Source organism: Chlorocebus sabaeus, chromosome 16, assembly GCF_047675955.1.
Source record: "Chlorocebus sabaeus isolate Y175 chromosome 16, mChlSab1.0.hap1, whole genome shotgun sequence".
In the NCBI taxonomy this organism is placed as follows: Eukaryota; Metazoa; Chordata; class Mammalia; order Primates; family Cercopithecidae; genus Chlorocebus; species Chlorocebus sabaeus.
The window spans coordinates 194,119-221,223 of NC_132919.1; the positions used below are offsets into that span (position 1 = coordinate 194,119).

At 44.1% G+C, this 27,105-nt stretch overlaps 1 protein-coding gene across 1 annotated transcript in view; it reads right to left on the reverse strand.

Annotated features, from left to right (window-relative positions):
* Window positions 1-2,267: 2,267 nt before the first annotated feature.
* LOC119620259 (uncharacterized) overlaps window positions 2,268-27,105 on the reverse strand; it is a 37,495-nt gene continuing 12,657 nt past the window's right edge. The window contains 4 exon segments of the mRNA XM_073023831.1: window positions 2,268-6,317; window positions 6,319-7,146; window positions 7,572-7,617; window positions 7,815-7,947. Of these exon segments, the coding sequence (XP_072879932.1) occupies window positions 6,206-6,317; window positions 6,319-7,146; window positions 7,572-7,617; window positions 7,815-7,947 (1,119 nt within the window). The 3' untranslated portion in view covers window positions 2,268-6,205.

Here is a 27,105-nt window from a genome sequence, read left to right on the forward strand (position 1 = left end):
TGTCCTTAATAACCACAGGGGAGAGGTGATATTACTACCAGTATTGCAAGGGGTGTACACCCCTCCTGTGATACTGTTTCTTATATCCAGGAAAGGAGAAGATGGTATTAGTACCAATATTGAAGGGATGGACAGCTGCCATGGGATATTGTTCTAAAGATACAGGTTGAAAGAAAATGAGATTCCATCCAATATAACAAGGGGTGTACACCCCGCCTGTGATATGAATCCGAAAACCTAAAAGAAGAGAGAATGACATTGCTTCCAAAAACACACGGGGTGTACACCCACCCTGTGATATTGTTCCTGTCATCTAAAGGAAGAGATGATGATACTACTCCCGCTACCGCCAACCAACTACCACTTCTTTAAGCGTCTTGACAACTTTTTGCAGGGAAAACAAGTACACAACCAGCAGGATGCAGAAAATGCTTTTCAAGAGTTCATCCAACCCTGAAAGCACAGAATAAACAAGTTTATTTCTCATTGGCAAAAAATGTATTCGTTGTAATGGTTTCTTTTCCTTTTCTTTTTTTCTTTTTTTTTTTTTTTTTTTTTTTTTGACAGAGTCTCACTCTGTCACCCAGGCCAGAGTGCAAAGGTGCAATCTCGGCTCAAAGCAACCTCTGCTTCCTGGGTTCAAGAGATTCTCCTGCCTCAGCCTCTTGAGTAGCTGGGATTACAGGCACATGCCACCACTCCCGGCTACTTTTTGTCTTTTTAGTAGAGACCGGATTTCACCATGTTGGTCAGGCTGGTCTCAAACTCCTGACCTCCTGATCCGCCTGCCTCAGCCTCCCAAAGTGCTGGGATTACAGGCGTGAGCCACTGTGCCCAGCCCATTGTAATGGGTTCTATTTTGATTAATAAAGATGTGTTGCAGCCTAGTTATACAAATTTAAAATTCATGGTCCAAAACCACAATTACTTTTGCACCAACCTAATACTTTAAGAATTTAAAGAAGCCTTTATATTAGAGAGCCCATGGATGATAAAATCATAAAGAATATTACAATCTCCATAACCCACAAACTTGGTAACTTAGACAACTGGATGAATTAAAAGACACAATCTATTCATACTAAAACACAGGAGAAATAGGTAATCTATATATATTGATATCTATTAATAAAATGGAATCAATACCTAATAACCTTACAGAAAACTTATATATTCCATAAATCTGACATTCTGTCATGTTATTCTAACTGGTGGGATTCAGGGATTTCCATTTTGATAAGAACATAGGTGAGTCTCACACACTTAATTTTAGTGCTCATTGGTCAGAAAAGCCATGTCCACTATAGGATACTGCAGAGCGATGCGTTATGGAGAATGCAGGCAAGATAATATGATTTTCAGAGTTAAAGGAAGACAACCTGATTTATGTAGAGTAATTCCTCATAATATCATAGGGGATACCATATTTAAACTTTGGGGTATCCCCAGGTATAATTCTTATTTGAGCCACCTGTGAGTTTCAGACACGGAGGCTTCCCAACTTTGGTGGCTTTCAATAAATGTGGAAGTTAACTCACAACCTATTTTGTGGAGGCATAAAATTCAATGAGCACTCATTTAACCTTTTATTTTAAATATTATTTTTGTAAACTTGCATTTCCAATTAGTTGAAATTTTAAACCTGTTTCAGTTCTTATCCACTTTTTTTCCCCCCCGCGAGACGGAGTCTTGCCCGGTCACCTAGGCTGCAGTGCAGTGGCATTGTCTTGACTCACTGTAACCTCCGCCTCCCAGGTTCAAGCGATTCTCCTGCCTCAGCCTCCCGAGTAGCTGGGATTACAGGTGTCTGCCACCACGCCCGGCTAATTTTTGTATTTTTAGTAGAGATGGGGCTTCCCCATGTTATTCAGGCTGGTCTTGAACCCCTGACCTTGTGATCTGCCCACCTCGGCCTCCCAAAGTGCTCAGATTACAGGCCTGAGCCACCGCACCCGGCCTCTCCACTCTTTTTAGGTGGAGGGGAGTAAGGGTTTCTTGGAATTAGGAGGAACTCCCATGTACCCAACCCATTTGAGTAAATTTCTTCCTTCAGAGTTTTTCAAATCAGCATCACCATTGTTAAAGGCCTCCCACATGGTAATAATTGTGTTACAGGGTTTTACAAACATGAAGTTTATGTTTGGCTGAATGAACCTCCTTGCTGTGGCACAAGGGGGCCATAGGTGTTTTCACCAATTATGAAGCGGGTTCACTGTGTAATGGCTACCAACTTTTCTGAGTACAATGAGGTCAAATACATTCATAGATAAATTCCATGAAGTGAATTTATTACTTACAAATAGCAAACAAAAGACAACAGAAGTCTAGGATTCAATATGAACCACTACCACAAGATCAGGAAGGTTACCCAGAGCAGATGGTTGGAGTTTTGACTATAAATGCTTCACTTGCACTACAACTGAGGGACCCCAGAAAGCAGCCCACATTGAGTTTTCTCCCAGGATGTGGTTTGCTGGACACAAGCGTTAAAGGCCATTCTGTTTCGAGCAGGGCCTATAACAGAGCCTGGGCTGTTCTGACCAATGTCACTTGATTATCAGGATATCGCCTTCCCAGCATATCATACAGCAATCTTGAAAACTACCAGTAAGAAAGGGAGGAAAATGGCCCTGTACCCTTAAAACTGAAGGATCGGGATATTTGCTGTGACAGAGGCACAGACAGTAGCGACAGAGTGTTCTTGTGAGCCATCTACTAGTTCTCTTAACCAGAGCGTGGCACCAGACCGCTTTTCTATTTCCTTTCAATGGAAACTATTTCAGAATATTTTGAATTTCTACATCTATAGAGTCGTGGCATATGATCACTGGCAGTGTAGACTCTCTGCATGGTTAAAGGAAAGAGTTCAGAAACCCATCAACCCACATTGGAGGAGACCACCTAATCCTCCAGAGTGTCACTCCATCTTCATGGGGTTAGCTCCACATGCAGTAAGGCCACTATAACTAAGGCCATCAAGACTTGCAGTCCGAAGATGAGACTTTTGACATGCTGATAAGCAGCAGTTATAAGAAAAGCCCATACCCTGGTCAGGAATTTTTCAATGAAAGCAGCTGAGACGCTTCTTCATATGCTTCGGTAGGGGTTAATATCAAACTATTTCTTCCCATTTTCTTTACTCAGCAGTGCCTGAACCATGAGGCACCATAGATGTACACCTCATCAGGAGGGTGTATGGTACAGCAGCAAGGGGAGCAGCAGCACAAGAAACAAACAAGGCCACTACTTCTTACATAATAACTATTGTCTTGGAGTGTAAAATAATTAATAATGTTCACATGGCTGCCCTAAGCACACAGAGATGGTGACCAGAGCAGATGCAGGGACTACAGAGATACAGCCTGATTCTTGCTAATTAGGACTTAAGTGTTGGCTTATGTGCTGTGCTTTTGTGCATTTATAAGCCAGGGCCTCAAAACTGCCTGCTAAGCACAGGCCAAAGTTCATGCTGGGGTGCAGTTAAACATTGATGTCTAGGAGATGAGAGCATTTTAGTGTGGAAGAAGATGACAACACCTGAAGACCACAAAACACTGTGCAGACCAAAGGGAAGGCCCATCGTCAGCTCACGGTTCTGACCCAGGTGACTGCTGATGTGTTACGGAACAGTCAGCCCACAGCAGGTCGGTCAAGTTGAGCTGGTGTCCTGCATGAGGGCTGATCCATTCCATTCGTGCTGCCAATTGTTTCAATAGCGTCTCATGCACCCCACTGGTGAGGAAGGAATTAGCACCCTATGTTTACTGGCACCGTTAAACACATAACATCTATTACTAAACAGATAAGCCAGACATCAGTTATTAATTACATACAGGAGGATGGTGTAAGCTCCCACAGGCCCAAACAGGGATTAACTTGAGCGCGGAGAGTGGTATAACATTAAAAAAGTGAGGATATGGCCGGGCGCGGTGGCTCAAGCCTGTAATCCCAGCACTTTGGGAGGCCGAGACGGGCGGATCACGAGGTCAGGAGATCGAGACCATCCTGGCTAACCTGGTGAAACCCCGTCTCTACTAAAAAATACAAAAAAAAAACTAGCTGGGCGAGGTGGGGGGCGCCTGTAGTCCCAGCTACTCAGGAGGCTGAGGCAGGAGAATGGAGTAAACCCGGGAGGCGGAGCTTGCAGTGAGCTGAGATCCGGCCACTGCACTCCAGCCTGGGCGACAGAGCGAGACTCCGTCTCAAAAAAAAAAAAAAAAAAGTGAGGATATTCCTTTTTTTTTTGTTTTTGACACAGAATCTCGCTCTGTCACCCTTGCTGGAGTGCCATGGTGTGATCTCGGCGCACTGCAAGCTCCGTCACCTGGGTAAACTGTACGTACTTAGGAATTAATACCAACTCATTATTAGCAAAAAATAAATATCTTTACATCAAGAGTAGTTTTTCATTTAATAAAAATAGGTGGGATGTGTATAATGGAAAAGGGATAATCAAAATTTGCCAAATGAGGCTAGTAAGACAATCCCAAGAATTCACAATCATTATTCACTGGTCCATTAATCACAGGACAATACATACAAATGAAACTTACTTGACCGGGCGCAGTGGCTCATGCCTGTAATCCCAGCACTTTGGGAGGCCAAGGCGGGCAAATCACGAGGTCAGGAGTTCAAGACCAGCCTAGCCAACATGGTGAAACCCTGTCTCTACTAAAAATACAAAGAATTAGCTGGATGTAGTGGCGTTCACCTGTAGTCCCAGCTACTCGGAAGGCTGAGGCAGGAGAATCGCTTAAACCCAGGGGGCGGAGGTTGCACTGAGCCGAGATCGCACCACTGCACTCCAGCCTGGGCAACAGAGTGAGACTCCATCTCAAAAAGAAATAATAATGAAAAAAATTAAACTTACCTACATATTAGAAAAACATCCAAATTCAACTATGAATCCAGCACATTATCAAATGAATAGACAAAAATTCTACCAACAGATTTAAGAAAATATCATTATCTATGAAATTCAAGTACTACTGCTTAAAGAGCACTTACAGAACTCTCACCTCAAGGTTTCCCTGCAAAACAAGGTGAAATGCATACTCAAGACTCTTTAAGAATGGGCCACTGATAAAAATATACTAGTAACTTGTGTAACATTTCATAGATTTTTTTCAAGCACTGCACGATAATTAATTTGCACCAGGCTTTCCAAATTAGAAAAGCTTCACTTATAGAACTTCTTTCCAGTGGGAGTTTTCACACGGCTTTTCAAGTAAATGTTAAAACTGAAAATATTCTTGTAGTTTCTAAACTGTTAGAGTTTTAACCCTGTGTACGTTCTTGTATTTACAAGGTCCAGCCAGCTACAGTGTGCATTTTCATATGTCCTTAAGTGGGTATGAGAGAAATGAAACACTCAAACATTCTAGACATTCATAGGGTTTTTCTCAGGAATGAGCTGACATCTTCAAATGGAATTTACACAAGCGAAGGCCTTACCATAAATTTAAATTCAAAAGCCTTTTCTCCACTCTGAGCCCTCCCAAATCTTCAGGAAAATCTGAAGGTTTGACCACATTTCCTACATTCTTAAGGTTTCTGTGCAGTGTGAGTTCTTTCATGTTTATGAGGGAATGGGAAAGAGTAAATGTTTTACCACATTTCTTATATTCAAGGGGCTTTATTTATTTATTTATTTTTGAGATGGAGTCTCACTCTGTCGCCAGGCTGGAGCGCAGTGGCACAATCTCGGCTCCCTGCAACCTCCACCTCCTGGGTTCAAGTGCCTCAGCCTCCTGAGTAGCTGGGATTACAAGCATATGCTACCACACCCAGCTATTTTTGTATTTTTAGTAGAGACGAGGTTTCACCATGTTGGCCAGAATGGTCTCGATCTCCTGACCTCGTGATCCACATGCACAGGGCTTCCCTCCAACCCCCTGTGGCCTTTTATGTCCTTGAAAAAGAACTAAGACAACTGAAATGTGCCACCATGCCCAGCTAATTATTTTCTTTGTTTTTGTTTTGAGACGGAGTCTGCCTGTCGCCCAAGCTGGAGCGCAGTGGTGCGATCTCGGCTCACTGCAAGCTCCGCCTCCCGGGTTCACGCCATTCTCCTGCCTCAGCCTCCCGAGTAGCTGGCATGAGCCACCGGGCCCAGCATTATTTTATTTTTTGTAGAGACAGTTTCACCACGATGCCCAGGTTGCTTCACATTGTTTTAATCCAGGCTGGTTATGAACTCCTGGGCTCAAGCAATACACACACCTTGGCCTCCCAAAGTGCTGGGATTATAGGCTGAGTCACTACACCCAACCTCTATAGCATGACTTCTTTAGTGGCGCATAAGGTAACTGGAACGTGTAGGCTTTACCGCATCTCTTACATTCATAGGGTTTTTCTCCAGTATGAATTCTTTCGTGGAGGTGAAGGGAACTGAGGCGACGGAAGGCTTGGTCACATTGTTTACATTCATAGGGTTTCTCTCCAGTATGAGTACTTCTATGGTTACAAAGGGAACTCAAACGACTAAAGGCTTTGCCACATTGTTTACATTCATAGGGTCTCTCTCCAGTATGAATGCTTCCATGGTCATGAAGGGAAGTGGAACAGCTGAAGGCTTTATCACATTTGGTACATCTCTCTCCAGTGTGAGTCCTTTCATGCATCTTAAAACAAGAAAATCTGAGTGTTTTCCCACATTCCTTACATTCGTAGGGTTTCTCTCCAGTGTCAGTTCGTCCATGTATTAGACAAGAACCAGAAACAGTGAACGCTTTACCACATTGTTTACATTTATAGGATTTTTCTCCTGTGTGAGTTCTCTGATGTCTTTCAACTGAATTGAGAAAATGAAAAGCTTTCCCACATATCGTACATTTATAAGCTGGATTTCCACTGTGCATTATCCTGTGCCTTCTAACACCTGGAACAGAAACAAAGAGTTTCCCACACTGTTCACATTTATATTGCTTCTCTCCATATGTTTTGTATCCTGAGTGAGCTAGGATGTGCCTATTAAGGAGGGAATGATGTACAAAGACTTTTCCACAAATACTGCATTCACATTGTTTTAATCCAGTAGAAATGTTCTCATTCAGATCAAGATTTGGAATGTGGCTGACAACTTGTCCATCATACTGACTACCTTCTTTGCTTTCACGCAGTCCCTGTGCCATATGATTTCTGTAAAAAAAATGACAAGCACATTATTATTGGTTGGTGTAATAACTTTCTACTCATTCATAGGTCTTCGACTTACACTGCTACCAATACTAGGGAAAATGCATTTTTGTTTTGTTTTGTTTTTGTTTTTGTGCCACGACTGAATTATTTGAAAGTAAAGGGGCTACTACTGAAAACACAGCTACCACCTGCATGGCTATGACCAAAATAGTAACATTCATATACACTTTTGTAGTACTATTTTCAAGTAAACTGTTTTCCAAACACTGACTGCTACAATGATGTACGTTACATTTTGGGTGAAATTTTTCTAAAAGGAAATGAATTTCAAGTGACTCTTATTTGCTTTGATTGCTTGTTTTTAAATTCATGACATGCTAAGATTCCTTCAGAGGACTTTATTTCCTCTTCTCAGTGCAAATTATCTTGTATCTTTCCCAAGTTTTTTGAAGTGATCTTCAATATTCTGGTCTTTCCGTTTTTTCCTAAAATGCAGATGCACAAAATTATCATGAATTATTTCAAACTATAGAAACATTACTAGATTTCATGTTCATTGTACACAGTGCCCATGCCTGATTTATTCACCAAATCATTCCCTTGCCCCATTCCAAATCACAAATAGCACTGATGATAGGGAAATACTTCTGTAATTAAGTGAAATGTGTTGTCATTCTTACCTACAGAAGCCAGGTTCCTGCAGGTTTCCTGCATCACTTCTCTGGAGAGATTCTTCTGAGAAGAATCTAGCAAAGCCCATTCCTGCTGGGTAAAGTTCACAGCCACATCCTCAAAAGCCACGGAGTCCTAAAACATTCCACACATGTGGATAGAAGGATGAGTGAGACTGAGAGCACTGGGAATGTATACTCAATTCATAAGCTGTTTACAAGATTCTAAAATTTCCAAGCATTTATTCTATGACTTGATTGTCACAACTCTTACTCTGTTCACACATACTCCCTCCCACACAGCAGTACTAATGCTAGAATTGAACTATTCAAAAAGGCAACAGCAAAGTAGAAACACCCATCTCATTAGAGAATCCAGGGAGTAAGATTACGATATGCTGCTAGGAGTTACCTTTTAACTTCACTTTGTACATTTCTAGTATCTGTCATACTAAAGTCCTACCTGATGTGCATAAGTGAGTTAATATTATCAGTCCTGAGACTACTTATTCTTAAAAATACCTGCTCGCAAAGTTCAATCTTTGTTTGTATTAGGAACTTACATTTTGAAAGGGATTCCACCAACCCAAGTAATAAGAATGACTCACTGCATCTAAATGGTTTATGCAGTATATTTTCCAAAACTTCTTCTGCTGAAAGTCTATTATTCTGTGTCACTGCAGTGGTGCTTAGGGAACCAGACACAAAAACACAGTCTGAACACTAAGTGTTCAATGAATTTCCCTGGTAGACAATATTTTACATGTGCTGTCACTTGCTAACTGTGGAAGTGAACCCATTCCACGTGATTACACCAAGAGAGAATAGGCTTATTAAATTTAATTGAGTAGTAAATAAAACCAATAATTGATATTTAACAATACTAATACAACAATTTTTCAAATTTCCATTGCACAATATCAAGGCAGAAAGGAATAAGAGGAAATAGGACACATGCTTTTTAAAATGACATTAATGTCACCACTTCCAGATGCTATTCCTATGAAACCACATAAATTCCCAAATCAGGTGGTTTTAGGCAAGAAAAGCTACTCTTTCGTATGTAGTAAAGATGACCAATGTCTAATCATTTTTAGTCATCTAAAAAAAGAGTGATGGCTTGTCTAACATACTTCTAAGATTTTCATACAAAAATATTCAGGACAGCACAGTGTTAGCAGAGAGATGAGCAAGCAGACCAAGGGAAAAGAAAGTCTTAATGACCCAGCATCTATATGGAAAGTTGAGGAATGATAGAGTAGGCACTATAGAATAGAAAAAGAAATTACATGCACTTTACAATATGAGGCAAACCAGGCTGGCACCTACTTGGGAAAATGTATTGCATTCTTCTCTATTCCATGAACAATAATCATCTTATTATATATTCAAATACAAAAGATAAAACCAGAATACTTTCAGAAGTCACAGGAAGATTTTTTTTTAACGAAGGATTAGGCAGAATTTTTTTATGTAAGAAAAAAGTGATAAAGGAACAGACCAACTCAAACATATTAAAGTTTAGGGAATAAAAAGAAAATAGAGTGGGCCAGGCATCGTGGCTCACACCTATAATCCCAGCACCTTGGGAGGCTGAGGCAGGGGATCACCTGAGGTCAGGAGGTTGAGACCAGCCTGGCCAACATGGCAAAAATCCCGTCTTTTTGTTGTTTGTTTGTTTATTTGTTTTTGAGACAGAGTCTCGCATTGTCCCTTGGGCTGGGGTGCAGTGGCAAGATCTTGGCTCACTGCAACCTCCACCTCCCGGGTTCAAGCAATTCTCTTGCCTCGGCCTCCCGAGTAGCTGGGATTACAGGTGCCTGCCACCACGCTCAGCTAATTTTTTCGTATTTTTAGTAAAGACAGGGTTTCACCATGTTGGCCAGGCTGCTCTGGAACTCCTGACCTCGTGATCCAACCACCTTGGCCTCCCAAAGGGCTGGGATTACAGGCATAAGCCACCATGCCAGGCCTAAAACCCTGTGTTTACTAAAAATATGAAAATTAGCTGGGTGTGGTGGTGGGTGCCTATAATCCCAGTTACTCGGGAGGCTGACACAGGAGAATCACTTGAACTCGGGAGGAGGAGGTTGCAGTAAGCAGAGATGGCGCCACTGCACTCCAGCCGGGCTACAGAGCAAGACAGCATCTCCAAAAAACAAAAAACAACACTCAGACACCCAGATAAGAGGATACACATGTGTCCACTGTCATAAATTCTTCACCAAGCTACAAGAGGGGAACTGACATTTTGGTGAATCTTTCTAAATCATCAATTTATCTATCACACTTTTATTTCACCAGTAGCATTTACAAAGCTAAGTCCTACAATTCCATTTGAAATTACCCTTTAAAAGAACAGAACTTTAAAACTTACTACACTCACTCTGGGGAAGAAATAAACACGAATTTTTAGCAAACGAAATACATCATTTTACCTTACCTCTTTGGAAATAGTATTTTTATCTTTCAAGCTGTACTGACAAAATGTATCTTACAGTCAGTGAAAACCTGAAACTCAAATAAGCGGACAAGCCTTTTCAAGGTAATAAACTCAGGGAGAGGCAGTGCTGACTCCAACGCAGACCTTTCTAAGTGTCACGGCAGGCCATTCTATCCCTTAGGACACCCATCCTGTTCAGTAAAGTACTCAATGACTACCTAGGAGGCACTGGCACTGCTCTTTGTCCTCCTGTGCGCCTTAAGTGCATTTTAATATTCAGGTTCTTGCACATCCTCTCTGGGGTGGGTTTTCCTTGTCCTTTGGGACGGTTTTTCTCTCTTCACAAGTCTGAGACAAGCTAGAGAGCAGAAACCATTTCTGCCTTTTCCTCTCAATATCACCATCCCATTGGCAAACCATCAATGTGTCTCCGAGGAATAAAAACTCCGGCTGGAGGAACAGTTTTAATGACATAGCTTTAATCACATTACGTTGTATTGTCCATTCATTTTAATGTCCTAAAATTTTAATGACCTTAAGGGGTCACCATTTGAGATGAAACTATACCAGGAGATTCCTCTAAGGCCAAGAGCATCCAGCTGCTCCCCTGAGAGACTCTACCCCCTACCTCAGGCTGTCCTTGGGGATGAGGTGACCCCGGGGCCAAGAGCATCCAGCTACTCCCCTGAGAGACTCTACCCCCTACCTCAGGCTGTCCTTGGGGATGAGGTGACCCCGGGGCTGATACTCACTAGACCCTCCAATAGACATGGCCACTGTGGGTATCCTGGGTCATCCCCAGACAGTTCTAAAATGCCAGGACTAGGAAAAGACAGGAGAGTGGCTGAGGACACAACACCCTGTCAAGTTTTCACGGGGGGGCCTCGACCTAAAGACATTTTGGTCATATGTACACTTAGGAAAGATGAAAAGAAGAGAGGCACAAAGATTTTTTTTACAGTAGAGTGTCAGATGATTTATTCTCCGCTTTCCTCTCGTGTAAAATGTTTGGAAACAGAAAAATATTTTGGCCAAGGTGCCTCACGCCTGTAATCCCGGCGCTTTAGGAGGCCGAGGAGGGTGATCAATTAAGGTCAGGAGTTCGAAACCAACCTAGCCAACATGGCGAAACCCTGTCTCTACTAAACATACAAAAATTAGCTGGACGTGGTGGTGGCGCCTATAAGCCCAGCTACTTAGGAGGCTGAGGCAGGAGAATCGCTTGAACCCGGGAGTCAGAGGTTGCAGTGAGCTGAGACTGCATCATTGCACTCCAGCCTGGCGACAGGGTGAGACTCCGTCTCAAAAAAAAAGAAAAAAAACATATATATATATATATGTGTGTGTGTGTATATATGTATGTATATGTGTGTGTGTATATATGTATGGTTTGCTTCCTCATTCACCTTATCAGAGCCTCTCATTTACGCCCCTCCCGTGAACCCCAAACCATAAACCATGACTGCGGTACCCGTTTATGAATCGCTGTTTGCTCAAACACACCGTTTAACGTTTTAACAAAGCCTCAGGTTAATTTTAGGGGGAGAAAGGTGGGACCGGAAGCTCCATGAACCACAGCTCCTCCCACGCTGGAACCCCGCACACCGAGCCGGGCTCTCCCGGATCACCCTCCCGTGGTCACCGCACTAACTGGGTGGGGGAGGCGCGGGGTTCCGGAGAGGACTCCGGCCGGCGGAAGTGGTGCCCGCAGGTACAGACAGGACGCAGGGGTCCCGCTGCCCGCGCCGCCCGGCCCTGCGCAGAAGGGGACTGAGGCCCGGCTGCGCCGCCGCGACTCGGTCCGCAGGTTCCGCAGCCCATGGCTGGTTCCAGCAGGTTTCACCCAGCCCTCTTCCCCACTTCCGGAAGCCAGGCGCAGTCCACTCACCGTTCCTCGGCTTCCCTGGTGTCCTGGCGCCCGCTACGGACGTCCCAACACCCGCAGGTCACAGGGTGGCCGAGGCTGCTGCAGAGCCACCGGGCCTCCCAGAGCCAGGAAGCCGCAGCGGAGACTCACAGAAAGAGCCTACGGTGGCGAAGGCGAGACAAAGCGCCCGCCAGCCGGGTCCCGGAAGCCACCCTCTCCTTTCCGGCGGCGCGCCTGATTGACGGGTCTCCACCCCAGCTTCCCTGATTGTATGGGGCTTCAGGCCCCGCCCCCTCAGGCCCTGAGTGACAGGAGATTGCGATCTCACGTGAGGCTGGATGTGGCCAGAATGATCGTTTTGGCCTAGGGGTTTGTAGGGGGTGCGTCCTTCCTGCGCTGGGATCTGACCACGCAAGGAGCACATTTGCATTTAACCTCCTATACAAGGTTATAGCTATTTGTGCATAATATATATATAAAATTGCAAGCAATATAGTGACAATTCTGTAACTGCCCAGTGGGTTCACCTTGCCCGCTACCTAGACAGAGCCGATTTCTCAAGACGGGGGGAATAGCAATAGAGAAGGAGTAATTCACGCAGAGTCGGCTGTGCGGGAGACCGGAGATTTGATTTTTATTTTATTTTATTTTATTTTATTTTATTTTATTACTTCTGAAACAGAGTCTTGCTCTGTCGCCCAGGCTGGAGTGCAGCCTCGGAGTTTTATGATTATTCAAACCAGTCTCCCTGAGCATTTGGGGATAAGAGTATTTAGAAAGTTTATTTTGTCAAGGTTGGGGATGCTTGTGCATGACACAGCCTCTGGATGTCCTGATGACAGCTGCCCAAGGTGGTCAGAGCACAGCTTGGTTTTGTTGGAGATAAATGCTCGGTGCCCCAAGGTGAAACCAGCACTCAAGTAAAAGTTTTATCAGCAACGCAATTTACCTCTGTGGAAGCGTGCTGCTGGCATCAATCACAATCGCAAGACCGCACGGAACAAAGGAAAGCAGGGGTTTTCATTCCTGACGCAATCCCCACCTCTGGCATGGGCTGGGGCCAGACCTCAAGATCTACACTGACCCGGTTGGCTATTTGTGAATACTTTCCCAAATAAGGAAGGGGGAAGGGAGTCGTGAGTTACAATGGTGGGACGTGTGGTTTGGAAGGGAGAAATGGGTGCAGAGCAGGTAACCAAGGGAACAGATGTGAGTGATTGGTTAGAACTGACAGGGGGAAGGTTGTTTACAGTAACTAAGGGCAAGGAGGAATGGAGAACAAGAAAGTTGGGTTTGACAACAAAACACAAGAACGTTAACATGCCAAACCTTGGAAGAGAAACTGTATCTGACAGTTTTATACATTTTAGGGAGACAGGAGACATCAATCAACATATGTAAGATGAACACTGGTTTGATCCGGTTACAACCAGAAGCAAAAGTGGGTCAACTGGAAGCCAGGAGGGGGCTTCCAGGTCACAGGCAGGTGAGAGAGGAATGGTTGCATTCTTCTGAGTTTCTGATGAGCCTTTCCAAAGGAGGCAATAATATATGCATTCTTCTCAGCGAGCAGCGGATGACTTTGAATAGAATGGGAGGCAGGTTTGCCCTAAGCAGTTCCCAGATTGATTTTTCCCTTTATCTTAGTGATTTGCGGGGCCCAAAATATTTTCCTTTCCAATTTCCCCCTTTTGTTTTAAAAATATTTTGGAGAAAGCATTTTAGAAGAAAATCAGTCTCTGGTGGCAGGTTTTGTCTGACTTCTCATGGAGTAGCTGAGATTACAGGCAAGCGACACCACACCTCGCTAATTTTTTTTTTTTTTTTTTTTGGTAGAAACGGGGGTCTCCCTCGGTTGCCCAGGCTGTCTCTGGTGCCCAACGCAGGGCTCCCTGTAATCTCTACAAATAATCCAGTGAAGGAACACCAGAGCCTGGAAAGCTGAGGACGACCGACAAAGGACTCCCGAGTAGGTTTTCACTTCAAGCTCCAGGGTAAGGAGGGCGCTCGGGGAATTCCAGGGAAACCTCGGGAAAATGTGGGTCGAGCTGAGAGTAAGGTCGCTAATTACTTAAGCCTTGTGCAGCAGTTACTGCGCCACAGAGGGGTAATTGTCAGTACCCAAAATCTCACATCTTTGTTCCCTCTGGTAGACAAGTATTCTCCTTGGTTCCCAGAATATGGAACCGTGAATGTAGAAGATTGGGACAAGGTCGGATCAGACTTAAAACGAGCACAACAGGAGGGCCGCCATAATCTAGTCTCTGCTTGGTCTGTGTGGTCTGCAATTAAAACAGCCCTTGGAGCCCTTCCACACTGAGGAGGAGAAGGAGGAGTTCCAGGATGACATAGGAAAGTTGAATAATCAGGAGTCTAATTATCAGCTAAGTGAACCATGACAGTCTCGTTTAAAAAAGGGCGAGAAACGGGAAGGTATGTATGCTAATCTCCAAAAACTTATAAAAGAAACTGTGCCACCCACTGCGCCTTTAGGGGAAGGTCTGGAATGGCCACCCCCAGGCCAGCCTCCTGAATATTTGGAAGGGGAGCCTGAGGCCCACGCCTTGCGGCTCCCATTGTTGCAGGTCCCGCCAGTAACTATGTCGAAGGGAAGCTTCAGGCTTGTCCAACAGCCAATTAGGATGAGGGAATGATCTAGGCTTGCCCACCTGTTAATTATGGTAGAGGAGTGCTGCGAGCGGGTCCAAATACAAATTATGGCACAGGGACAATCCAGGCATCCATTCGCCAGGCACGAGAAATGGGGGATTTGAATGCTTGGCAGTTTCTGGTAATTATTTCACCAGCTGAAGAGGCCAGAGAACTTACTCAAGCATGCTGGGAGCCATTTCCTTTTAAAATATTAAAAGACTTAAAGCAAGCAATTGGACAATCTGGGCCAAATTCCCCTTATGTTCATTCCTTGTTACAATGTGTGGTTTATAACAGACGTTGAATACGTATGGATTGGGAGGCACTAGCCCGATCCACCCTGTCCCCCTCTGAATTTCTCCAATTGAAAACCTGGTGGACGGATGAAGCAGCAAATCAGGCAGAAATGCTCAAGCCCAACGTTCCATTAATATCACACCTGATCAATTGCTTGGAATCGGACAGGCATGGGGTACTCTAAATCAACAGATGGTAATGGGTGATGAGGCTGTTGATCAGCTCAGAACTACATGCCTAAGAGCCTGGGAAAAAATTCACGACCCTACTACTGCTTATCCTTCTTTTCACACATTTCAACAGGGTCCAAGGGAGCCTTATCCTGATTCTATCGCCCGTTTGCAGGATGCGGCTCAAAAGGCTATTTCCAATTCTCATGCCAAGAAAGTGATCGTTCAGCTGCTTGCTCATGAAAATGCTAATACAGAACGTCAGGCAGCAATTAGAACTATTAAGAGAATGGCAGATCTAAATGAGGAAAAAACTTTAAGTGAATACATTAAAGCCTGCGATGGCATTGGGGGGCACTTATATAAGGCCAGCCTCCTTATATAAGGCCAGGGGGAGAGAAGGGGATGCTATTACTCCCCAAATCGTGGGGTGTTTCTCACCCCCTGCGATGTGGATTGTAACAGTGAGGGGGAGAGAGAGGATCGCTATTACTCCCCTTTACGATGTGGATCTTAATAATTATTCCCCCCTGAAATGTGTGTCCATTATTAGCAGTCTCTTTTGTTCATGATATTAGGAACAATTTCACAGGTTATGTGTACACAGCCTGCGATGGGAGAAAGATTACCATCCTCTGCACCTCCCGATATTAGGAACCATATCACACAATGGGTGTACACTTTTTCGGAGATTTGGGGTAATGTCTTCCTGTTTTTCCCTGAATATTCGGAGACATATCACAGGGCGGCTGTACACCCACTAACTCTCTTGGCAGGAACATCATACTTTACCTACTGGAAATTAGGAGCAATATCACAGACTGGGTGTGAAGCCGCTGTCATACTGGAAGTAATATCATGCTCTCCCCCCAAGTTATGAGGAACAATATCACAGGGGGGTGTGTACCTTCTCCGGTAGTGGGAGTAGTACCGTCATCTCTTCCTTTAGATGACAGGAACAATATCACAGGGTGGGTGTACACCCCGTGTGTTTTTGGAAGCAATGTCATTCTCTCTTCTTCTAGGCTTTCGGATTCATATCACAGGCAGGGTGTACACCCCTTGTTGTATTGGAGGGAGTCTCATCCTCTTTCAGCCTGCATCTTTAGAAAAATATCCCATGGGGGCTGTCCATCCCTTCAATATTAGTACTAATACCATCTTCATTCCTGGATATCAGAAACAATATCACAGGAGGGGTGTACACCCCTTGCAATATTGGTAGTAATATCACCTCTCCCTTGTGGTTATTAAGGACAAAATCCAGGACAAAATCCCAGGGTGACTGAACGGTTCCTACTTTATTGGGAATAATATCCACTCACCTCCTGGATATCAGGAACTATATCACTGAAGAAGTGTCCACACACTTCGATATTGTCAGCCATGTCATCTTCTTCCCGCCTGGATATTAGGAAAGATATCCCGGGTTTGGGGGCGCTGTACACCCACTGCAATCTCGAAAGTAAAATCAGCCTCTTTCCCGCTGGATATTAGGAACTCTATCACAGGTGTGTGCACCTTCTGGGATATTGGGAGTACTATGAGCCTCCACCCCGCTGCATATTAGGAACAATATACAGGGGGCAGGGTGGTTACAGCCCCTGCGATATTGACAGCAATAGTCTTCTCTTTCCCCTGTACATTAGGGTCTACATCACAGGGGTCTGTACACCTTCTGCGATATTGGGATTAATGTTGTCCTCTCCCCTACTGAATGTCAAAAACAGTATCATAGAAGGGTGTACACCTCCTGCGATACGGCCAGTAATATCATCGTCTCTACCTTTGGATACTAGGAACAACATCACAGAGGGTGTGTACACTCCCCTGCGATATTGGGCATAATGTTATCCTCTCTTCCGCTGGATATTAGGACCGATATCCCTGGTGGTGGGAGGTGGAGTACATTAAGAACATTATCACTGGGTGGGTGTATACCCCCTGTGATATTGGGTGTAGTATCATCCTCGCTTCCCTATGATATTAAGAACAGTATCACAGGAGGGGTGTACCGCCACAGCCCCTGTGTTATTGGGAACAATAGCATCTTCTCCACCTCTCAATATAAGGAACAATAAATATCCCAAGGTGGGTGTACATCCCCTGCGATATTGGGCGTAATGTCTTCATCTTCCAACGTGGATATTGGGCATAGTGTCACAGGGGGGTGTACGCCTTCTTCGATATTGGGAGTAATATCATCCTCTCCCCTCAGGATTGTAGGCAAAATATTGAAGTGGTTTTACAACTCGTGTGATATGGGCAGTAATATCATCCTCTCCCCACCTAGATCTTAGGAACTATATCACAGGCGGCTGTACACTTCTTTTTTTTTTTTTTTTTTTTTTTTTTTTTTTGAGACGGAGTCTTGCTCTGTCGCCCAGGCTGGACTGCAGTGGCCGGATCTCAGCTCACTGCAAGCTCCGCCTCCCGGGTTTACACCATTCTCCTGCCTCAGCCTCCCGAGTAGCTGGGACTACAGGCGCCGCCACCTCGCCCAGCTAGTTTTTTGTATTTTTTAGTAGAGACACGGTTTCACCGTGTTAGCCAGGATGGTCTCGATCTCCTGACCTCGTGATCCGCCCGTCTCGGCCTCCCAAAGTGCTGAGATGACAGGCATGAGCCACCGCGCCCGGCCTCGGCTATACACTTCTTGTGATATTGGGAGTCCTATCCTCTCCCATCATGGATATTCAGAACAATATTACAAAGGAGGTGTACACCCCCTGCCATATTGAGAGTAATATTATGCTCTCCCCTTCGGGATATTAAGAACAATACCGCAGGAGGTGTGTACAACCCCTGTGATATTGAGAGTAATATCATCCTCTCCCCCTGAATATAAGAAACAATATCACAGGAGGATGTACACACCCTGTGACATTGGGAGTCATATGATTTTCTCTTTCTCTGGATATTCGGAACAATATCACAGTGGGTGTGTACACCCCCTGCAATATTGCCACTAGTATCATCGTCTCCCTTCCAGGATATAAGGTATACACCCCCTTGTGATATTGGGGGTAATACCTTCCTCTCCCCCGCTGGCTATTAGGAACAATGTCACAGAAGGGGTGTACACCCCCTGCTCTATTGGGAGTGATATAGTCCTCTCCGTCCCTGGATATTAAGAACAATATCACTAGGCAGTGTACACTTCCTGCAATATTGAAACTAATATCATCCTCTCGCCTCCTGGATATTAGGAACCATATCACAGGGGTGGTGTACACCCCCTGCGAAATCGGAAGAAATGTCATCCTTTCCACCTTTGGATGTTAGGGACAATATCACGGGGGAGGTCTACGCCCTCTGCGATATTTGGAGTCCTATCATCCTCTGCCACCCAGGATATAAGGAACGAGATGACCGAAGGGTTGTACACCCACTGCGATAGTTTCAATAATGTCATCCTCTACCCCCTGGCTATTAGGAATAACATCATAGAGGGCTGTACACTTTCTTCGATATTGGGAGTAATATCCTCTCCCCACCGGATACCAGGAACAAGTCTATTAATTATTAATATTAATAAATATAAGAAAAATTAAGAGTAATCATCGATGTTAATAATCACAATAAAGATAGTAAAAACTAATACTGGTTAAAAATGTTAACGATTATTGTTAATAATTAATAGTAATATCACTGTTAATAATAAAATAATGATATCAGCAATAATGTTACTTAAATCAATACTAAGTGATGCTGGTAATAAAATAATAATTAATATTAAGAACTAATAATATTGTTAAATGTGATTAATGTTAATAATTAATTTTAAGTATGCATAATCATATATTTAAAATAATTATCCATAATTAATAAATGGATTCCTATTAATTAATAGTATCATTGATAATTATTAAAATCGATCATTGATGTTTAATAATTAATTATATTATTACTCCTAATACCGCAGGGGGTGTACACCTACCTGTGATGCTGTTCCTAATATCCAGGGACGGAGAGCATGATTTTAGTTTTAATATCGCAGTAGGTGTACACTCACCACGTGACACTGATCCTAATATAAACAGGGATAGAGTATGACATGAGTCCAAACATAGCAATGAATGGACAGCCACCCGGTGATACTGCTCCTAATATTCATGGAAAGTGTGTATTATATTACTCCCAATATCACAGGAAGGGTACAGCTCTTCTGCGATATTGTTCCTAGAATCCAGAGGGGGAGAGGATGATAATAATTCACAGGTTGTGTTCACCCGCCCAGTGATATTGTAATTAATATCCTGGGAGGGAGAGGATGATATTACTCCCCTTCGAGCAGGAGGCGTACACCCAGCCTGGGATATTGTTCCAAATATCCATGGAGGGGAGCGGTGGATATTACTCCAAATATGGCAGGGGATGTACATCCACCCTGTGATATTCTTCTCAATATCTCAAGGCTGAGAGGCTGATATTACTCCCAGTATCGCAGACACTGTGCACCCCTGTGTGATAGTCTTCCTGATATCTCAAAGGGGAGAAGACGGTATTAATCCCCATATTGCAGGAGGTGAACACCCACTCTGTGATATCTTTCCGAATTTGCAGGGGTAGAGAGGATAATATTCCCAATATTGCAGAAGATGTACACGCCCCCTCCCCCTGTGATATTATCCTGAATATTCCAAGGCACAGAAGATGATGTTACTCCCAATATCGCAGAAAGTGTACACCCCCCAGGGATGTTGTTCCCATGATCCAAGAGGGGAGAGGATGATACGACTTTCAATATCGCAGGGGTGTACACGCCCCCAGTGATACTGTTCCTAATTTCCACCTGGGAGAGGATGATATTACTCCCAATATCGCAGGGGTCATAAACACTCCTTTCATATTGTTCCTAATATCCAGGCGGGGAGAGGATGATATTCCTCCCTATATTGCAGAGGGTGTACACCCGTCTTTGATACTGTTCGTAATGTCTAGAGGGGGAGATGATATTACTCTCAGAATCGTAAACACACTGTGTGTCCACCGTGGATCCTAATATCCAGGGAGGGAATTACTCCCCAAGACGTGGGGGGTGTCCACCCCGCCTGTCACATTGTTTCCTATACCCAGGGAGGAAAGGATGATATCGCTACCAATATCAAAGAAGTGTACACGCCCCCTGTGATATGGTTCCTAATATCTTCGTTGGGAGAGGATGATATTACTCTCAGTATCACAGGGGTTGTCCATCCCGCCTGAGATAGTGTTCCTACTACCCAGAATAAGAGAATGATATTACTTCCAATAGTGCACGGCGTGTCCCCCGCCATGTGATATTGTTCTCAAGAGCTAAAGGAAGAGAAGAGAATATTATTCTTTGTACTGCAGGGGGTGTACAACCAACTGCGATATTGTGAGGCACCCCTTGTGAGAACAAGAAAGACTGGAATTTGATGAGACTCCAGTACCACCTGGGCAGCTCTGCCTTCCCCACAGTCTCTCCAGCTCCCTTTTCTGTCCAGTGGGTGTAGGAGAACAGCTCTCCGCAGCAGGGTCCCACCCAGGGCTTCAGAGGACTTGATGGATTCACTCTTTCCTTCTGTTAGCAACACCAGGCATGGCTCTCTGCCGCGGATACTAACAAAACATTTTCTCTGTTTAATTTCTGAAAGGCATTTCTCTGGGATTTCCTGAACCATCAGGAGGGTCCCCGCATAAGAGATCATTTAAGCCACGGGGAGATCAACTTACATGCATTTTCCAAAGAAACAACTAATCAGTTGCTTGCATTTTCTGTTGTACTGTTACTCATATATGTTGATGAAGGTCTACTATCAGTTTTTAAGGTAATTTACAGGGAAGAAAATCATTAACTAGATTAACTCATTCAGCTATGAAAGGATATAGTTCATCTTTCAAATGTAATTAACTATTAATCATCTTTTAGTATATCTGAGTTACAGTATCCTCCATCAGAAAAAAAAGTGACTGGATTACACATAAGTTTATACTCTCTATCACAGATCAATCAATATTAATCTTAGCTAAAATAATTTAACTTGTTTCTTAAAAACACGTTTGCTTTTGTATGTAACAGCAGCTAAGTATTGAAAATCAAAGAGCAAATTATAAAATAGGATTAACCAAATATTAGGAAATTTTTACAGATGTTTGCTGCATCGATGGGGTAGGATATTTGCATCATCAATAAACTAATTCTTTTATTATTTCAAAGTAAATAATTTAGGTTAGAATATTTGTTATTGACATTTTAATCTTTTTTTCAAATTATACATTTGACAGTTATTTTAAAAATGTTTAAATGTTCAAAGAAAAATTACTAGAAATAGAAAAACTAATGTGAAAAGTAACAGCCCTCAAGAATTCCATCTCCCAGAAATAACTACTGTTAATAATTAGGTAGTGTTGCTACCATATTTTTGCTATGAGTGTACCAAAGTGAGTTCGTAGGAAGGTACGTTGTGTTTTATAGCTAGCATTTTTCATTAACAGTGTGTTTTTGGTATCTTTGTTCTGCCTTATTCTTTTTGTCAGCTGTTTGATATTCCATTTTATCAATATGTTATTATTTACCTAAGCAGTCCTTCATTGATGGATGAGTTGTAATGTTCCTGATGTAGAAAATTCCTAATTATTATGCTGAAATGAACATCTTTGTTGATTTGGGCACTTAAGTAAATACTCTTAAAAAGTAAAGTTCTAAGACAAAAGATATCAATAAGGTTTTTAAAATTCTTTTCTTTTATTTATTTATTTATTTTTTATGAGACAGGGTCTCGCTCTGTCGCCCAGGCTAGAGTGCAGTGGTGCAGTCATGGTTTATGATAGCCTCGACCTCCTGGGCTCAAGCCATCCTCTTGCCTCAGCCTCCCGAGTAGCTGGGACCACAGGCGCGAGCCATCATATCCAGCCAAGATTATGTTTTTATTTTCATTCTTTTTTTATGTTTACTAGATGTTTATAATTATTTCATTAATTGCCTATTAATGTATTTTCTCCATTTATTTCAGTTTCATTTTTCCCACTGGTTCATTAGCCTTATTTGTGTACATATTGCTTTGTTATTTGTTCATAGGTTTTGATTTTTTTTTTCTCTGGCTTCACATTTGGAGTCATTCTGAAAAGAATCTTCGCTTTTCAAAATTAAAAATATAGGTATACATTTTCTCTGGTACTTCTATTTTTTCTTTTTCTTTCTTTTTTTTTTTTTGAGACAAAGTCTCACTCTGTCACCCAGGCTGGAGTGCAGTAGCACAATCTCAGCTCACTGCAACCTCTGCCTCCTGGGTTCGAGCAGTTCTCTGCCACAGCCTCCCGAGTAGCTGGGATTACAGGTGCCTGCCACCACGCCCAGCTAGTTTTTTTGTATTTTTAATAGAGGCGGGGTATCATCATGTTGGTCAGACTGGTCTTGAACTCCTGACCTTATGCTCCACCCGCCTCAGTCTCCCAAAGTGCTGGGATTACAGGCATGAGCCAACGTGCCCTACCTATTTTTTCTTTATTTTCCACTTACGTCTTTGGATCCAACTGGAATTTATTCCATCTTGAGAGTAAGGTACAGAGTCTAGCTTTACTTTTAAAAAAATTAATAGTTATTATTCTGTGTAAACTTGGACAAACATAAAACCTCAAAAACAAATAAGAACACCTCATGGATTGAGTTAGGGATAATTGACATTTTTCACAATATTGAAGCTTATTCAGGGACACAGTGTCTCCTCATCTTCATTCCTCAAGTCCTCCCAGCTACGTGGCACCTCCAGCCTCCCAGGTGGCTGCTCAGGTTGGAAGCCTGATTCCTCTCCTCTCTTCATACTCCATCCTTGGAACAGGTTTTAGAAATATGTTCCACAGTCCGGGCACGGTGGCTCATGCCTGTAATCCCAGCACTTTGGGAGGTCAAGGCAAGTGGATCACCTGTGGTCAGAAGTTCGAGACCAGCCTGGCCAACATGGTGAAACCCTGTCTCCAATAAAAATACAAAAACTAGCTGGGCATGGTAGTGGGTGCCTGTAGTCCTGAGAATAGCTTGAACACGGAAGGCAGATGTTATAGTGAACCGAGATTGTGCCACTGCTTTCCAGCCTGAATGACAGAGCAAGACTCCATCTCAAAAAAAGAAAAAGAAAAAAAAAAAGAAATATGTTCCACATCTGCTTCTTCCTGTCCCTCCTGTGCCACCACCTGGCCATACCGCCTTGGTCCCTCCCTGGAATGTCGCTGGCACTGACTGGTCTGCCCACCGACTTCTGCAAGCCCTTCCCCTTGTCATAACACAGCAGCCAGACTGATCCTTCCCCAACATGTCATCCTCTCCTCAGAAGCCCACAGATGGGTTCACGTCTTGGAACAGAAGCCAGGTGCTCTGCAGTAGCACACATACGCCGCTCTGCAGTGGGATATATACGCTACTCTGCAGTGGCACACATACGCCGCTCTACAATGGCACACATACACTGCTCTGCAGTGGGATACATACACTGCTCTGCAGTGGGATATGTACGCTGCTCTACAGTAGCACACATACGCCACTCTACAGTGGCACACATACACTGTTCTGCAGTAGCACACATATGCCGCTCTGCAGTGGGATATATACGCCGCTCTGCAGTGGCACACATACACTGCTCTGCAGTGGGATACATACACTGCTCTGCAGTGGGATATGTACGCTGCTCTACAGTAGCACACATACGCCACTCTACAGTGGCACACATACACTGTTCTGCAGTAGCACACATATGCCGCTCTGCAGTGGGATATATACGCCGCTCTGCAGTGGCACACATACACTGCTCTGCAGTGGGATACATACGCTGCTCTGCAGTGGGATATATACGCTGCTCCACAGGGACACACATACACTGCTCTGCACTGGGATATGTAGGCTGCTCTACAGTGGCACACATACGCCACTCTGCAGTGGGATACATACGCTGCTCTGCAGTGGGATATATATGCTACTCTGCAGTGGCACACATACACTGCTCTGCAGTGGGATATATATGCTGCTCTGCAGTGACACACATACACTGCTCTGCACTGGGATATGTAGGCTGCTCTACAGTGGCACACATACGCCACTCTGCAGTGGGATACATACGCTGCTCTGCAGTGGCACACGTATGCTGCGTGTGGGTCTGCCCTGTGGGGACATCACCCGTGCAGGCACATGTGTGTGCCTCCCGTGTTCCGCCCAGCACACTCCCTGGTGCACTCCAAGCTCTCACACATCTGAGTGAAGGGAAGGCCAGCACATTTCTTCCGTAGTTAACATCTAGCTACTTGAGTTGTTCGTTTTGTGCTTTTAAGAATTGTAGGTAGCGGGCCGGGTGCTGTGGCTAACACCTGTAATCCCAGCACTTTGGGAGGCCAAGGCAGGTGGTTCACCTGAGGTCAGGAGTTCAAGACCAGTATGGCCAAACGTGGTGAAACCCTGTCTCTAATAAAAATACAAAAAAATTAGCCAGACGTGGTGGTGGGTGCCTGTAATCCCAGCTACTCAGGAGGCTGAAGCTGGAGAATCACTTGAACCTGGGAGGCAGAGGTTGCAGTGAGCTGAGATCACACCAGTGCACTCCAGCCTGGGCAAAAAGAGTAAGACTGTGTCTCAAAAAAAAAAAAAGAAAAGAAAAGAAAAGAAAAAAGAATTGTAGGTAGTTACAGACTTTTTAATTTGTCAACTATCAATTCACTGACTTTGTTTCTCATAGGTTTCAGTTGACTGACTTGGATTTTTAAGTTATGTGGTTATATCAGCCACAAATGATGTAATTTTTATGCTTGTAAAAACATGTATGTGCTTAGCAATTAAATGATTATGTGATTTTTTTTTAGTTGTATTGTTTTTTAGTGTTTAAGTAACTATTTCCTAGTTAAATTTCCAACTGTTTGGAATCCTTTTTTTCTTATTCATCTCCAGTTTTGTGCACAGAGGGTGGGTGTGGCATTTGTGATTATCGTTAATGGCCTCCATTTAAAATCATTTTATTGGCTGTGATTTCCTTGCCATGTGAAACCTATTTTAGTGAAGTGTTTGCTTTTCTAGCTGCAAAAAATTGTTTGAAGATAATGAGAAATGGGGACTCTAATTGGCCTACAGTTCAATAGAAGAAAACTAAGTCTACCCAAACATGATAGTAGCCACTGTTTTCTCTAAACCAGGAAAAAGCAGCAGTAGAATTGTTGATTAGTCTTGCAGAAGGCTATAGTTCGCTGCCATCCGGTTTTTCAGCCTAAAAAACAGGTATGCCGAATGCAGGGTGCTGGGAGGGTTGTGTACGTCTCTGAAACCACCTGTCTTTTGCAGAGATGCTGGAAGGGTGCAGTTTGCCTGCTGAGTCAGACTTTGAGTTGGGCAGATCCAGCTTTCTAGCCAGTGTGGTGCTTGCTGTGGCCCTGGCCTGGTTGCTCAGTCTCCTGAGCCTCAAGTTCCATGTCTAGCTGTTGAAAGTAATGCAGTGCTGATGGCACTGAGGTTTTTAGTGTTAAGTGGATGAGCACTGGGAAGTGTTTTTGCTGAATCCCCTGGCAGGCTTTTATTGCTGTAGGCAGTAACACAGAGCTGGGAGCAGTTTTTATTTGTCAGTGGTGAGTAATGTCAGTTTTTCTTCTCCTACGCGGACTAGCTTTTGTTAACTTACTGAAACAAACAATTTTTTAAGCATTTCTGCCAGGAAGTTCCAATTTGGCAATCAGCGAAGGTGTTTTATTCTACATATGGGAGGATACAAGGGTAGTGCAAGGGGATGAAAAAGACAGTCCCCAAGAATATAAGCATCGTGACAGTTGTGCAGGTGAAAATTCATAAATGAGACTACCTGTAAAAGGAAGCTGTAAAATCAACACACAGCGGGTCAGCAGAGATTTGCAAAGGCCCTTTAAAGAAATGGTGCCTTGAGAAGTCGGAGGCCTCCTTGAGAATGCCTTCAGGAAAATACTGTCAGAAGGGGGTTATCAGCAGTGAAGTTGGGAAAACAGCCTCCTGGAGGTGTGGCTTGGAGGCAGAGCATCGGGCTGCACTGGTCGGATGCCATTACCCGTTGGCGCCACAGACCAGCTTTACCAGTGGGGATTGCTGTGCTTTCCAAGTGCAAGCCCTTAGGAAGGTAGAGGTGGGCAGGTAGGGAGGAGGGAAGATTTAGGAAGGAAGAGGAGCTTCAAGAAGGCAGCCTTTGTCTTCCAACCAGAGCTGCTGAGGCTCCAGACCATCCTCTCCTGCGCTCCACGGTGGCTATTTGGGTCCTTACCACTTCCTGTCCCCCTCCTGGCACCTCACAGGTATTCAGGCAGCTTTGCATCCTGGGCTTCAGTTATTCCTGCTGTTGAGACCACTTATGCTCCGTGGTGTCAGCAGCCACCGTTTCACTTGCTCATGTGCTAGTGGGTTAGAAATGGGGAGCATCTGCCGAGGGATCTGTCCTGTGGCCTGGCCTGGGTGTGGACGGCTGTTTTCCCCCAGGGCTTCGTGGGTGTCGCGTCTGAGAAGACTGGAAGTTGGCCAGAGGCCTCATGGGGGTCCTGCAGGGACAGTCTCAAGGTGACAGCAGCTGCACCCCGAGCGCGGCCTGAACTGGGGAGGCACCTGCGCCTCTGACATGGTTTTGCATAACACACAGCATCTTCACACCTGCTGTGTTCTGCTGGTTCCAGGCCAGTCACCAGAGCTCGTGCAGACTTGGTGGGGTCATCCCTCTCAATGGCAGGTGTCGAAAGAACCTGTGGATATGGTCATAGCCACCCCAGACGTTCACTCCCTACCAATCCTCTGGTAGTTTCCCCAGCCTTCCCCCATCTGTACTGAAGAACTGACATCCGCCCTCTGGTTTTAAAATGTTTAGAATTTGTAATAATTTTATAGACACATATTTCCTAGAGAGTGATGTAACATCC